The following is a 15,512-nucleotide window of genomic DNA, read 5'->3' on the forward strand; positions in this document are numbered from 1 at the left end:
CGCATGGGTAGGGGGGGTGCGGGGGGGGGGGTTGAAGGGGAAAGGAGGAGCATGAATCATGTAACCATGTTAAAAATGAATATTAATAAATGTTAAAAAAATGAATATTAATAAATGTAAAAAAAAAAAAGCATTTATTAAATCCTTACTAACCAGGCCATATGCTAAGTAATCAGGATACAAAGAACGAAACTCCCTACTCCCAAGGAGTTTGCATGCTAACAACAGAGCAGAAATAAATATCTGTATGTAGTGGAAAAATATAACAGAATAAATAAAACATTGTTAAATGCAAGGTACATTTTGGAGGGAGTAGTAGTAGTGGGGGAGGAGGAAAGAAGACCAGGAGAAGCTTCATGTAGAATGTGATGCTTGAGAGAAGCCATGTGTAAGAGTGGGATTCTGTCAGAGAGGTGAGGAGGCATGGATTCTGGGTATGAGGGAGGGCCAGTAAAAAAGCATGGGAGGGATTGGTGGTGGGAAGATGGTAGAGTAGGATGTGAAGCTTCCTTGTCCTCCTAAGTCCCCCCCACAAACCAAAAATAACTCCACAGAATTAAATCTAAAAGTGGCAAAAACAGAGGAATGGAGAGTGAGGAAGGGGGTTTCTGATTTCCCTGGCCTCTGGCCCTGGGGGCAGGAACAGAGCAGAACAGAGTGAAAGCAACAAGGCAACACATGGGGGAAGGCAGGAGTGGTGAATTCACCTTGTTTGCTGAGCCTGAGAACCCCATCCCCAAGGCAAAGGGCACTGGGAACAGCAGTCTGTTTGCCTTAATTTCCTCATCTATAAAATGAACTGGAGAAGGAAATTGCAAGCCACTCTATCTCTGCCAAGAAAACCCCAAATGTGGTCACAAAGAGTCAGATGAACAACAAATTTGGCACATGTTGAATTTGAAATGCTTCTGGGACATCCAGGTTGAAATGTATAATTGGCAACTAATAATATGGAACTAATGTTCAGGAGAGAGACTGGCACTGGGTATATAATAGGTATATATTAAAATAATCTGCAGAAGAATGAATTAAGCCAAAAAGAGCTCATGAGCTCACCAAGTGGAAGATTTAGAAGAAAAAGAAGGGCCCAGAAGAGAATCTTAAAGAACACTCACAAGAACAGGGTGGGAAATAAATAAAGACTCAACAAAAAAGACTGCAAAGATCCAGGCTTTTGATAACTATAGTAAATAAAAATGCAATCAGTTTAGTGAAAATCTCAAATCTGTCGTTCTTCCTTTTTCTTTCTCCTATTCCAGAAGAGGTAGTGTTGTCAATAAAAATCTCTACTTGACACCTCTCAGAAGAACTACCAACAAAAACAGAAAAGTTACGGTACCGTGTCTTCAGAAAATAAAAATGACTAAAACAAAAGGGAAGGCTTATTTTGCTGCCAAACTAAAGAAAATATGAATAATAGTGAAGGGGGAAAGCTGATTAGATTTTGGTAGATTAAGCTTCTTTGATCTAAAGCAATTAATGAGAATTTTCTTTTAGAATATTCAATTTTTATCATCTCAACAGTAGTTCCTTTGAAATACACTTTCCAAAGTCACCATCAATCTCTTAGGTACCCACTCTTAACATTTATAAAGAGCTAAAAAATCTCTTTTCAATTAAAAATCAAAATGAATGTATCTATCTAAACTCAAATATGTATTATTTGCCTTCCTCTATTAATAAGCAAGCATGCAAACACACTAAGAGAAAAGGAGCCCTGAAGAATCCTTGGATCCTATCATTTCTACTGACATTCTTTGGGAAGAGTACTCTCTTCAGGTTTTGCCTTGTAGTAGTTTCTTTTCCCCAATTCTCTAACTAGAATCCATAACACTCTTAGTTCTATTTATGATACAATTTCCACTGAGATTCTGCCACCAATTTCAAGTCAACTAGTAGAGTAGCTATATTAGCTAAGCTTCAGAAAATATAGGAACATATCTCTCTGTCCTTTAGCGTAGGTAATACCAGGTGGCACAAAGGCAGATAGGTGGTATAATGCATAGGACACTAGATATGGAGTTGGGCAAATCTGGACTCAAGCATTTATTAATGTGTAGCCCTGGGCAAGTAACATAATCTCTGTCTGTCTCTGTTTCTTCATCTGTAAAACAAGAGATAATAATACTTCCTACCCTACAGGAATACTAGGAAGCTCAAATGAAATATTTAAAGTACTTTTCAAACCTTAAAGTCTTACATAAGCACTAGCTATTATTATTGCTGTTATTTTATTAAGATGCTAGGGCATAGAGAAGTTAAATCATGTGCTCAAAGGTACCCAACAAATTAATGGCAAACCTGAGGTCTCCTGAATTCCAGACCCGTACTCATCCTTGCTTATTCAGTTGATTTTCATATTTCTCAATTTTTCCTAACCAATGACAAATTCACTAATTTTAGTTTGGTGAACTACTACTTCTATGATATCTCTTTTGGAAATGGCCTATTTTCTAAAAATCCATTCTTGTTCATTTTGTTTTGTATACATAGATACTATGTTAAAATTTGAAATCTGAAATATGAGTTTTCCTGAAAATCTTAAGGCCTTAGAAACACCAAATACAAAGTCAAGGGTACAATTTTGACACCAGAGATGTCACACAGAGCTCACAGGCTACAGATGGCCAATAACCACTATAGATTAAAATGTAACTGAGGAATATTTAACAAAATAAATCACAGCACAATAAACAGATACTGTTACATTTTAAAATTAAGTCAATATGTGATCCTCAAGGATCCTTATGTCTAATTTAGTGGCCCCTACTTCTAATGAATGACACTGCTGTATATACTAAACTAATTTGGAAAGTCATTATTTCTCTTCTCCATTTTCTAGTTATATTGTCAGATACTAGAAAATAAGACATAGGATACTCCAAGTTGAGCTACAACTGTGCAGATGGAGCAGCATGGTTGGGACTCAGTTCTTTTTTCAGGGTTAGTTTCCCTGGATGTCTTTACAAGTATTCCCTGAGCGAGCTCAGGAAAGAAAGAATATTGATGCTGGGGAAAGAAAATTGTACTCTTTAAATCCTTTCCATCAGAAATTGTGTCCAGATTTCATCTATTCTAGATTGCTAAGTGTTGAATTTGATTTTTTTAAAGGTATTTTTAATTCTAGGAAAAAAGGTTGCTTTTTTGACTGAATAACAGGAAATCCTGCCTCCAAAGATTCTGACCATTACAACTTAGCTTCATCAGAAAGTCATATGTGTGTATGTATATATTTGTGTGTGTATGTGTATACATACACAGAGCTAGATGGAGCAGTGGGTCAGAAAGACTCATCTTCCCAAATCTGACCTCAGACACTTATTAGTGACCACAGGCAAGTTACTTAAAACTGTCTCAGTTTCCTCATCTGAAAAAAAGAGCTGAAGAAGGAAATGGCAAACCATTTCTTTGCCAAGAAAACCCCAAATGGGGCCACAGAAAGTCAGGCACTGCATAACTGAACAACCACCAGAATAATGTATATATCTAGCTAGCTAGCTACACACATAAAATACAAGAGGTTATTCTTTTTTTTATAAAAATATAAATATAAAAAAATATAAAAAATATTTTTTATAAAAAAGGCTTCATCATCTTTTTCAGTCTGAGAGGAATGAAGTAGAACCTTAAAATTAATATAATTTGTATCTCTCTAATTATTAGTGATTTAGAGCATTTTAAATACAATTGTTGATAGTTTAGATTTCTTCCTCTGAAAATTGCCTATTTGTATCCTTTGACTATCTGCTAGGGAATGCACTTAATTTTATACATTTTATAAATTTCCTTCAGTTCTTTAAATATTTTGAATGTAAGGCATTTATCAGAAAAACTTTCTGCAAAGATTTTCCCCAGTTACCTGTTTGCCTTCTCATTTTTACTACGTCAGATTCATTTGTGGAAATACTTTTAAATATTACATAATCAAAATTACCCATTTTATCATGTGATCCTCTCCATCATCTTCTCTCCATATATCTGATCTGAAAGGTAATATCATCTTGTTTCCTCTAATTTACTTATGATATGGCCTTTTATATCTAGGTTATATATCCATTCGAGGTTGATCTAGGTATAAAAGTATATTTTCTTGACTATAAAGGAAGGTGACTATTTTCTCATTTCTCTCAAAGGAGATATGCTTTTCTCATTACTCTTTAGACTAAAGAGTTATCTTAGCTTTGTATCCAGTGTTACTACAAGATACCATATAGATTAAAAACTAAATATATTGCAAAGAGGTTTAGGAACCTTAGACGATGAATTCTAAGGAAAAACCATGCAACGTTATTGTCAACTGCTGCTAGTTTCAACACCACGACACAAAAGAAAGTTAGACAGGTCTGCTTATTAGCAACAGTTCTAACTGTGCCAACAAAAACTGCCCTATACCTCTTGTATTAGAACCTGGACTATTTCCAACTGATACAGCGCCCACACTCATTCAGGATCAAACATTCAATCAATTTAACTTTTATTAAATGCCTAGTTAGTGCCAGGCACTGGATACGTTTGTGGATTTCCAAAGATAAAAGTGAAACACTCCTTTGCCCTCAAAGAGCTTATTTTCAATTAGAGAAATACATTAGAGAGCCAGATTACTCATAGCATATAGAAATGAAAGTGTAAAAAACAAAGTGAATTTTAGAAGTGGCCAAATAAAATGGGGAAAACCCTTGGCCTTGCTATAGCATTTGTGGGGAAAGATTAAGTGGATGGGAAAGAGCCTAAGAGAGGGTTGGTTTTCTCCAACTTTTTATAAGGTGATGTCCAGGAAAGGAACTAGAGAAGACATAATGCAGATAAGTATTATAAGAAAGTTTATTTTAAAGTCTGGGCATCTAGCTAGTGCAATGGATAGAGTGATAGGTATAGATTCAGGAAGATTCATCTTTTGAGTTCAAATCTGACCTCAGACACTTACTAGCTGTGTGACTCTGGATAAGTCACTTAACCCTATTTGCCTCAGTTTCCTCATCTGTAAAATGAGCTGGAAGAAGGAACGACAACTCCTGTATCTTTGCCAAGAGAACCCCAAATGGTGTCACAAAGAATTGGAAACAATTGGAAAACCACTCAACAACATAAATAAAGTCTCTAAAATAAACTAAAAATAAAACTAAGCAGTTCTAATTTCTAATTCTGACCTAATCAAAAGGTCACTTTATATAGGTGGTGTATGCAAGGCATAGTAGAAAGAACACTGGATTTGGAACCAAAAAAATCTTAGTTTGAAACCTATCTATCTTATGAAACTTCAGGCAAATCACTTAACCCAAATGGGTTTGAGTTTTTTTCTACACTGCCATAGGAGGGAGGCACAGGAAATGACCCATAAGTGACCCCTTTAAAAGGAGAAGGTCCTCAGTCAGCTGAAGTCTTCGGTAGAAGAGAGCATCTGGTGAAGGACCTTCTCTGGTTCATGGAGAAGTGCTGGAATGCTGAGATTCTGGTGGGACCTCTGACTGCTCCCCTTTGAATTGTCAAGTGGGTAAGTTAGGCTGACTCTCTCTCTCTTCCCTTGGCGTTTCTGGAGGCTCTACCCTCAGGGAGGCCTCTCTTGCCTCTCTAATTGTAAAAGGTCTTGTGGCTAGAAGCCTTGTTTAATTCACTTCTGTGCCCCTCTGCTGAGTCTCTAAATTCTTACCTGGTCCAGGACAGAGTTTCTCTCTCTCAATTTCCCTACCTTCAACCTTCCTAATTGTAAATAAACCACCATAAAGTCAATTTTGATTTGAGATTATTCTTAATTGAGGATTGACAATAGTTCAATCCTCTGGAAACCATCTTTTAATATATTGAACCCATAAAACCCCTTTTTCACCATTACAAAAATAGGAATAATAATATTTTTGCTACCTCAGGTAGAGGGAAAAGTACTTTTTGAACCTTAAAGTAATACAGAAGTAAGAGTTTATGGTATTAATAACACTCAATTCTCACTATTGTTAAATATTCTAAGCACTTCATATGTTACATAATACTCTATTAAAACGACAATCTCTTAATGGTCTATTTCTTTACCTATAAAATGAGAGAGAGACTGCCATCTCCCAAGATAATTTGCCCAGAGAATACTTCAGTCCAATGGCCTCAATAATATAATGTAAGGGAAAAGGTTGGTTGAATAAATTAATCAAATCACATACATCTCATTTAAAGTATCAAAATGTTAACTCTCTAGCAAGTACAGAACTCAGACTTGAGTCACCAAATCCTGACAGTTCTCCTATCCTACACACTCTATGGGAGATAAAAGCTAATAGCAGGAACCCAGGAAATGGAGATCAGGACCAATCTGGAACTGACAACTCCATACAAGCCTGTGGATGGGGGAGATTAGTCCTGGCACTTTGCCGTCTGGTTCCAATATTCAGTATTTCAGCAAGCAAATGCCTTATTCAACTGAAAAATGGACAGAGGTAGAGAAAAGAAAGTGACAGATATAAAGGGTTGGTAGAACCAGGGAGAGAATAGTCATGAGTAAAGCAAATTTCAGAAGGTTAATCCTAAAAGAGGAATTAAAAGGAAAGAAATGAAATGAAGGCACTAGTGACCTAAGCAAATGAATAGATCTCAGTCAACTCATTTAAATGTATAAGAACAAGAGATTGTTCATTTGTTTTCAATTGTGTCTTACTTTTTGTGGCCCTATGAGGAGTTTTCTTGGCAAAGAAAATAAGTACTTTTATCATTTCCTTCTCCGAGTCATTTTACAGATAAAAAAAATCTGAGGCAAATAGCATTAAGTGACTTGCCCAGACAATTCTAGCTCACGGCATTTCTTCCTTTCTCCAAATTTTTACACTACTTATTATCTGCATCCCTCACTTGATTTTCCCATATAATTACTCATATACTTAGTTAACTTTCTGTATGACTATATTTTATCTTCCCAGCTAGATTGCAAATTCATTAAGTATAAAAACTGTATTTTATATTTCTTTTTATCCCTCAATAGCATCTGGCACAATGTCAGATACTAGCTGATACTTTATAACTATCTACTAATTGAATAAATAAGTAGAAAATTACTAAGCAAATCTATAAATTTTACATGAGATGATTTTGGTTTTAAAATAAGAAATAATATATGCCAAAAAAGAGAATAGCTATAATTTACTTTTCCCAACATTCTGCCATTCTGCTCAAATGGCAAGAATCAGGTTATTATTCTTATCTCAGGCAAGTGAAGAAAAAGTTATGAGAAAGGATAAAACCAATGAAGGTAATGTCAAATTTAAGAACTGAAGAGAAAATGTTGGTACAATTTGTCAATATGAATAAAAAGCAGCATCCTTTGAATAAAAAACAAATATGAAAAGCATACCTGTATTTCCTTGAGCATCTTTTCCCTTGTGTTGGGATGGTGATAAGAAAGGTGACTTTGTTGACTGAGTGCCTTGAACAGTCGCCTGCTGCAAAGGAGTTGATTTGAAGACTACTCCCCACTCCACATGGGTAGTATCTGACCGGGATCGAGCATGGCCTGGCTTGAAAGAAGAGGTTTCATCCAGTAAGTCATTCACAGACCGAGGCCTGTCTCTCCGACGTTGACAGATGTTGAAAAAATTAAAGGTTGAAGCTTCTCTTTGTTCCATCCAGGAGAGGTTATCGGGAGCCATACCTCGCTGGACTATAAACTGTTCTTTGGCAGGGAACGAATTTTGTGCTTTGGTTTCTAAGAGGCCACTTTGACAGTTCTCCCAAATGATGCTGCTGCCTTTGCCCAAGGAAGTACCACTCCTCATGGCACCACTGTCTGCTATTTTATTGAATACTTCATGCCCAACTAGTTCAGGGACTTCCTGAATCCCATAAACCTCAGCTTGCTGTACCACCTTTTCTAACTTATTATCAAAACAACTGAAAAAATCTTCTGTCACTTCCAAGGCTGGGCTGATATCATCTACTTCTAAGGCTTCCATTTCACTGGTTTTCAAGAGATTCAAGTGTCCTAAACTGGGTAAGGAGAGAATTTCATGAATATTCTAACACCAAAAAGATAAGGTGCATCAAGAAAGTAGTTCTGGGAACAGGGAAAGTACCTTCATTTAATTAGATGCAATAGAGAAGGCACAAGCACTCTTGGAACTTTTTGGTTATTAAATAAGTACTCTTTAGCAGGATCAGCTTCCAATGGACTTTTACTGATGACAATAGGGAATAAATGCTCCTGTAAGTTGAAGTTTCACAAGTCAGGAACTGTTTTGGTTAGCTGTCCACAGGAAACTTTATTTCCTGAAGGATAATAAGCAGAGAAACAAAATAAAAACATTTTATTAAATGTGTTCTATATAACAAAAGATAAATTTAATTACTTCCCACCATTTCCAAATACCCTTTTACTATAACACAGTCTCTACAAAAGTGAAAAGGCCAGAATAGAGGTTCTATTGTTCTCAAAGTAGAAGATTATACTCTACTTTTTTATTACAATTTATACAAAAGACTGAGTGTGTGATAAGGGGAAAATGAAGCCAATAGCTTTTATTTCTAGAGATGTCTTTGAATGCACTTGTAAATGATTACTGTGGCAGCTTTCCTTAATACTTGACTTAAAACAGTATAATCAAAAGAAGCAGAAATCCTATGATGAGGTCTAAATCCCATGAAGGCCAATCAATTTCATGAACCATTTAAGATACCTTCAGAGCATCTATGAGTCAGGTAGGGTAAGGACAGTACTTATCCTTTATAATAAAGCCAATATAATTATGGACATTCTGTCAGTACCAAGATCCTTCTGAAATCTAAAGAAAACTTTGTCCCTCAAATTTCCTATTTGCCAAACACAAGTTAATAACTAACATTTACATAACATTTTAAAGTTTGTTAAGTGTGTACCTGTTATCTCATTTGATCTTCATGACCCTGTGAAGTTAAGTACTATGATTCCCAATTTACAGATGAGAAAATTGAGGCTAAGAACATTTATAGATCATAGCATTATAGCTCTAAAGCCACCTATCTGGTTCTACCCCCTCATCTTATAGATGATGGATCTGAAGCCAAAGAGGTTACTGAAAGCCCAGGTCACCAAAGTAGTAAGGGGCTGAACTTACATTCAAACCTGGCTGATTTGACTCCAGTGGAATCAAAGCTCTGTTTGATACCCTCAAGAATTCCCTTAAGGACATTCATCAAGAAAGCACATAAACATTCTTATCCCTAGCAGCCCTCCCTGGTGGATTTATCACATAGCCAAAATACCCCACCTTTCTCAGTCTGCATCTGCTACTAGTAGAAAGCATAACTGGCCTTTCTAAAATGCATTCTTTTAATTTTCATTTCACTTTAAGGCCCTTAGTGGAAGGGGCTGGATATTCTATAGTACAGTAGTAGCTTTGGGTCAGTCTTAAAGCTATATAGCTCACTCTATACTTGCATTCCTTTTCACCTCTGAATCCTGCTCTATAAAAGACAATTATTGGCAGAGGAAAGACCAGGAAAGACTTGCCCTCCTAGGGACTCCAGTGGTAGGAGAAGGACTTTGTGTTGTACATTGGACAGCTCCAGCCTTGAATGGGCAAGTGTTGGAGGTCCAGAGGTCTCTTCGATACAACGGTTCTTTGGAGTTCTCTAGGGCAATGGTTTCCATACAGTGCCCTGTGGCATATGAATAAGCCCAAGGAAGCCTGACCCCAAGGGGTGTGAGATCAATCTGTAGATTACATCTCACTCTCCTCCTCTATCCAGCCCCAGGCAACGTAGGCCTTTTCCCCAACAGTACTACTTCCTTCCTTTAACTATCTACTCTGCTTGCTTCTGCTGGCCAAGACATGTGATAGATGAGTTGAGATTACATTACCTTTCCTCCAAATCCACTCTTCTGAACTTCCCTATTTCTATTGATTTTGATATTATCAGATAAGTTTTGGCATCTTTTTACTAAAGTCATAAAGTCTCAAAAGCTGTATCTTAATAAAGTATAAAGTCTGGAAATTCCAATGAAGCTAGAAAACCTGACTACAGGCATGACAAATGTCTTTTAGGTCAGTTACCTAAGTTAGTTAAATTATTTTAACATCTTAGTTAAATTCCAAGAGACTCATCAATTGGCCACCTAGTGACAAAATGCTTTCAGCTACAGCAATTAATAAAAACTACTATGACATAGAAACAGTTGTGACCTGCACTATTGGGGAGAGTTTATACACAAACACACATACATAGAAATACACACACACACACAAAATCCGGATTCTTTAAGTTTAAATGTATTTCAGTTTTTATAATCGCTCCTAAAAGAAAAATCTCATTTCATTCATCATTTTGGAAAATTTAATTTTTGTTTTGTTAAGATTTCCAACCAGAGAAAGAACTGTGGAACTAGAAATGCATTAGAAAAATATGAGAGAGAGAGAGAGAGAGAGAGAGAGAGAGAGAGAGAGAGAGAGAGAGCTGTCTCTTANTGTCTTTTAGGTCAGTTACCTAAGTTAGTTAAATTATTTTAACATCTTAGTTAAATTCCAAGAGACTCATCAATTGGCCACCTAGTGACAAAATGCTTTCAGCTACAGCAATTAATAAAAACTACTATGACATAGAAACAGTTGTGACCTGCACTATTGGGGAGAGTTTATACACAAACACACATACATAGAAATACACACACACACACAAAATCCGGATTCTTTAAGTTTAAATGTATTTCAGTTTTTATAATCGCTCCTAAAAGTAAAATCTCATTTCATTCATCATTTTGGAAAATTTAATTTTTGTTTTGTTAAGATTTCCAACCAGAGAAAGAACTGTGGAACTAGAAATGCATTAGAAAAATATGAGAAAGAGAGAGAGAGAGAGAGAGAGAGAGAGAGAGAGAGAGAGAGAGAGAGAGAGAGAGAGAGAGAGAGAGAGAAATTCTTCCTCTACTTTAGGCATAGAACTCAGGGATCATGCCTTTCTACTCTCTGACCCTAACAGATATCCTTCTTATGTAAGTTACACAAACATTCCTTCTGATAAAATATAATATTAGCTAATGCTACAATACCACTTCTTTGGTGTCTTATAGCAAGAATTCCCTAGAATCTGGTCCAGGGCAGTATCATATTTTAGAGTTTTTAATGTTGGTGATATTTCTACCTAGGTAAAAAATAATTAAAAACAATTCCCTGGAATATCATTTTAGGATCAAAGAATGTTAGAAAGGGTCTTTAGAGATCCTGGGGGTGGAGTCAAGATGGCAGAGTAATCCAGTGCAGCTCTGTGCCACCACAAGAATCCTCTCCGGCCAAGATTAAAATATCATCACAAACACTATGGTACAATCGAACAGAACAGACTTCTCTACTAGCAGCAATGCAAGAATCCAGAGCAAGGCTGAGGGACTTATGAGAAAGAAAACTAGCCACATTCAGAGGAAGAACTGTGGGAGGAGAAATAAAGAAGAAAAACAACTCCTTGAATACATGGGCTGATGGGGATATTATTGGGGATGTAAACACTAAACAATAACTCTAGTCCAACTATCAATAATATGGAATTAGGTCTTAATCAATGATGCATGTAAAACCCAGGGGAATTATGTGTCAGCTAAGTGAGGTTAGGGGGGTTGGCGGATAGGGAAAGAACATGAAACATGTAACTATCGAAAAATATTCAAAATAAAAATTAAAAAAAATATATCACCACAAAATGAATATAGGAATGAAAGAACCAATAAAGAGACAGAGTGAAACAACTTTCAAGAAAAGAAAACCCCAAAAAGTAGGCAGAGATCATCTGGGGCACTGGGGTGAGAGGGGAGCAGAGCCAGTAAGAGGCTGTAGCAAGGAGGGGAAAGCAAGCAAAGAGTAAGCCACACACCCCAACACTCCACATCTGCTGTACCAGGTTTGGAACCCAAGTCCAATATCCAGACCCTGAGATCTTGCCTGGGCAAATGGTGGTACAAGCCAACCCACACCCTTTGAAATTTCAAACCTATGAAGAAGTCCAGAGATCATCTAGTGAGACCCTGCATTATAGATAGGGCCTGGCCCTGACAGTTCACATCACTGACCAGTGAAATGAAAGACCTAAAGCTTGAATCCAGGTCTGAATCTAGGCCTTCTCTGGATCTCTAGGATGGCAAGCTTTTTTCTCTCTTTGGATTTAAACACTACTGTCAATGTCTGCAGCCTTCAAATCTCATATAATGACCAGTTCAAGCAACAAATAATATTAAGCAGCTTTTTTTAAAGCAATAAATGGAAGTCTTTGCATTTGTATTTCTGCTGCCTGTGCAATGATCAATCAAACATTTATTTAACACCTACTGTGTATCATGAACTGTATTTGGAGCTAAGCTTAGTGAGATCAATTACAACACTTTTGCAATAGTCCAGGCAAGACGTGATGAGGGCCTGAACTAAGGTGGTGATTGAGTGAGAAGGGATCAGATGTGAAATGTGATATGGAGGAAGAAGAAGAAATTTTGCAGCGACTGAATATAGAAAGGGAGGGAGAGTGAGGAACTAAGAAGGAACCTGAGGCTTTGAACCTAGGGACGTAGAAGGATAATATTGCCTTTTATCTAAATAGGTAAGTTTGAAAGAAAAGGGTTTTTTGTTTGTTTTTTGTTGTTGTTGGGAGAGAAGATAATGAGTTATGTTTTATATATGGTGAGTTTGATATGTTCTGATACATCCAGTTTGAAATGTCTAAATTATCCTGGGACTGAAGCTGGATATTGAGATCTAAAAGTCTACTACATAGAGATGATAATTAAACACATGAGAGTTGATGATATCATCAAATGATGGAGAAGAGAACAGTATCCAAGACAGAGTCTTGGAGTATTATTCATTGTTAAGGGGAATAATATGGATAGTGAGTCAGCAAAGGTAATTTGAGAAAATGCAGAAATACAAGTAAGAAGAGAAATTGTAGAGGCAAAGCTATGAAAATCCAGAAAAAGGAATCCAGTATGCAGAAAGAAAAATATGAAAATCATCTATTAATTTTGGCTATTAGATTACTAGTAACTTTGGAGAAAGTAGTTTTCAGTGGAATCATAAGGCTGGAAGTCAGACTACAGAGGGTATTGTGTAAAGTATGAGGAAAAAATAAGTAGAGGCAAGAAGCATAGAGAGCTTTCTCTGAGAGTCTGACTGTGAAAAGGAGAGGCAATAGAGGACAATAACTTGAGGGGATGGGACAGTCAAGTGAGAGATTTGTAAGGGTAATACACATAGACTCTGAAGCTACATTCCAAACTCTGACTCTCACCAGCAAGATATCCAAAGAGCAGCTACCATATCTCCTCAGGGCTCTAAGTTAACCTAGAGTGTATGGGGAAGGGGTGTATTTTTAATACCATATCATGAGTTCCCACCAGTATATTTCCCATGATTGTATATCAATTAGTCAATCAATTTTAAAGAGCTTTTAAAAAGTATTTTACTACAACAATATTGTAATGATGATCAATTGTGTAATAATGCTACAAACAAAAATGTAATGCTAAAAAACAAACATGTAATAAGCTAACAAAAATCACATGATTATCTCAATAGATGCTGAAAAAATCTCTGACAAAATACAACACCCATTCCTATTGAAAACACTAGAAAGCATAGGAATAGAAGGACCTTTCCTAAAAATAATAAACAGTATATATCTAAAACTATCAACAAGCATTATATGCAATGGGGACAAATTAGAAGCCTTCCCAATAAGATCAGGTGTGAAACAAGGATGCCCATTATCACATCTACTATTTAACATTGTACTAGAAACACTAGCAGTAGCAATTAGAGAAGAAAAAGAAATTGGAGGTATTAAAATAGGCAATGAGGAGACTAAGCTTTCACTCTTTGCAGATGATATGATGATCTATTTTAAAAATCCTAGAGAACCAACTAAAAAGCTAGTGGAAATAATCAACAACTTTACCAGAGTTGCAGGATACAAAATAAACGCACACAAATCATCAGCATTTCTATATACTTCCAACATACCTCAGCAGCAAGAGTTAGAAAGAGAAATAACACTTAAAATCATCCTAGACAATATAAAATACTTAGGAATCTATCTACCAAAACAAACACAGGAATCATATGAACACCACTACAAAACACTTTCCAAACAATTAAAACTAGAACTAAACATCTGGAAAAACATTGATTGCTCATGGGTAGGACAAGCTAACATAATAAAAATGACCATTCTACCCAAATTAATTTACCTATTTAGTGCCATACCTATCAAACTACCAAGAAACTTTTTTTACTGAATTAGAAAAAACTATAACAAAGTTCATTTGGAAGAACAAAAGATCAAGAACATCAAGGGAAATATTTAAAAAAAAAAAAAACGTGAAGGAAGGTGGCCTAGCAGTACCAGATATTAAACTGTACTATAAAGCAGTGGTCATCAAAACAATATGGTACTGGCTAAGAGACAGAAAGGAGGATCAATGGAATAGATCTGGGTTAAGTGACATCAGCAAGACAGTCTATGATAAACCCTAAGAATCCAACTTTTGGAACAAAAATCAACTATTTGTCAAAAACTACTGGGAAAATTTGAAAAAAATATGGGAGAGATTAGGTTTAGGTTTGGGACTTGGTAAGGAGACAGTTCATTCTTATTACCAGATAGGGATAAAGGAGGAAATACTCAAAGATGATGAAAAAAGGTTTTGAGACATGCAACAGACAGAGAGCTCTCAGCAAGTGGTCTCTATTTTCTCAGAACAGTATGAAGTAAGATTCATAGCTTGGAGGATTGAGGAGGGAGGGAGAAGGAAAGAGGGAAAGAGAGAGAAAAGAGGGAGAGGGAAGGTTTGAGAATAGAAAAGCAGGTTTGGAATAGCTGTAGACAGTAGAATGAACCAGGAATGAACCAAAAGATTGCTTAGCTATAGTAGGGGCCCAGTTGAGGTTAGACAACACATTCATAGTAGACTTAGTCCCCTTAGTTGCCTTCTTCTAGCTCTAGTCAATGGTACAGGACTAGGAGTAAAGGAAGCAGATGTCAAGGAGTTGTTTGGAATTGGGATTTGGTGAGCAGAATTATTAACAGACAAGAGGGTAAAGGATTCAAGAATAGAGAATAGGGTCAAGTTTGGGAAGATAAAAAAGTGAAACTTGAGCAGATGTGATAAACATCATTACATATGGCTAATATGTAAAGAAACAGTAAATCATGGGATTTGAGGGAAGTAAGGGACAAGTGCATTGCTTAGGGATGTCGAGAAAATGTCTAAACTACACTCTCGTGGGCCTGCATTTTGAAGGAATAAGCCCTCAAATATTTGATAATGATAATTATAGTCTTTTGTTATCATTACTCTGGCCAGTCTCAAGAAAGCCATATATCCTTTATTTTTCTTTAGCAAACAAAATTAAGACTGCTACTCGGAGAATCATTTTGGTATTAGTCTTGTTCTCCCACTAGTTCAGGTCCTGAAAAGCTTGAGGGACTTAGAGAGGATTCCACAAAATGCTGCACAAATGCTTATCAGTCTGGGAAAATGAGAACTAGAAGAAAAGGATATAGAAAATGGGATTATTTAGCCTTGA

The 15,512-nt window shown here is 36.4% G+C and overlaps 1 protein-coding gene across 1 annotated transcript in view; it reads right to left on the reverse strand.

Moving 5' to 3' along the window:
* The window catches only part of PLEKHM3 (pleckstrin homology domain containing M3), a 223,759-nt gene extending 215,624 nt beyond the window's left edge, over nucleotides 1-8,135 (reverse strand). Inside the window, exons 1-2 of the mRNA XM_044670694.1 lie at nucleotides 8,049-8,135; nucleotides 7,331-7,962 (exon numbers count right to left, since the gene is read on the reverse strand). Coding sequence (XP_044526629.1) covers nucleotides 7,331-7,928 — 598 coding nt within the window. The 5' untranslated portion in view covers nucleotides 7,929-7,962; nucleotides 8,049-8,135. The remainder of the gene's footprint in view (nucleotides 1-7,330; nucleotides 7,963-8,048) is intronic.
* Nucleotides 8,136-15,512: the final 7,377 nt, after the last annotated feature.

Source organism: Gracilinanus agilis, chromosome 3, assembly GCF_016433145.1.
Source record: "Gracilinanus agilis isolate LMUSP501 chromosome 3, AgileGrace, whole genome shotgun sequence".
In the NCBI taxonomy this organism is placed as follows: domain Eukaryota; kingdom Metazoa; phylum Chordata; class Mammalia; order Didelphimorphia; family Didelphidae; genus Gracilinanus; species Gracilinanus agilis.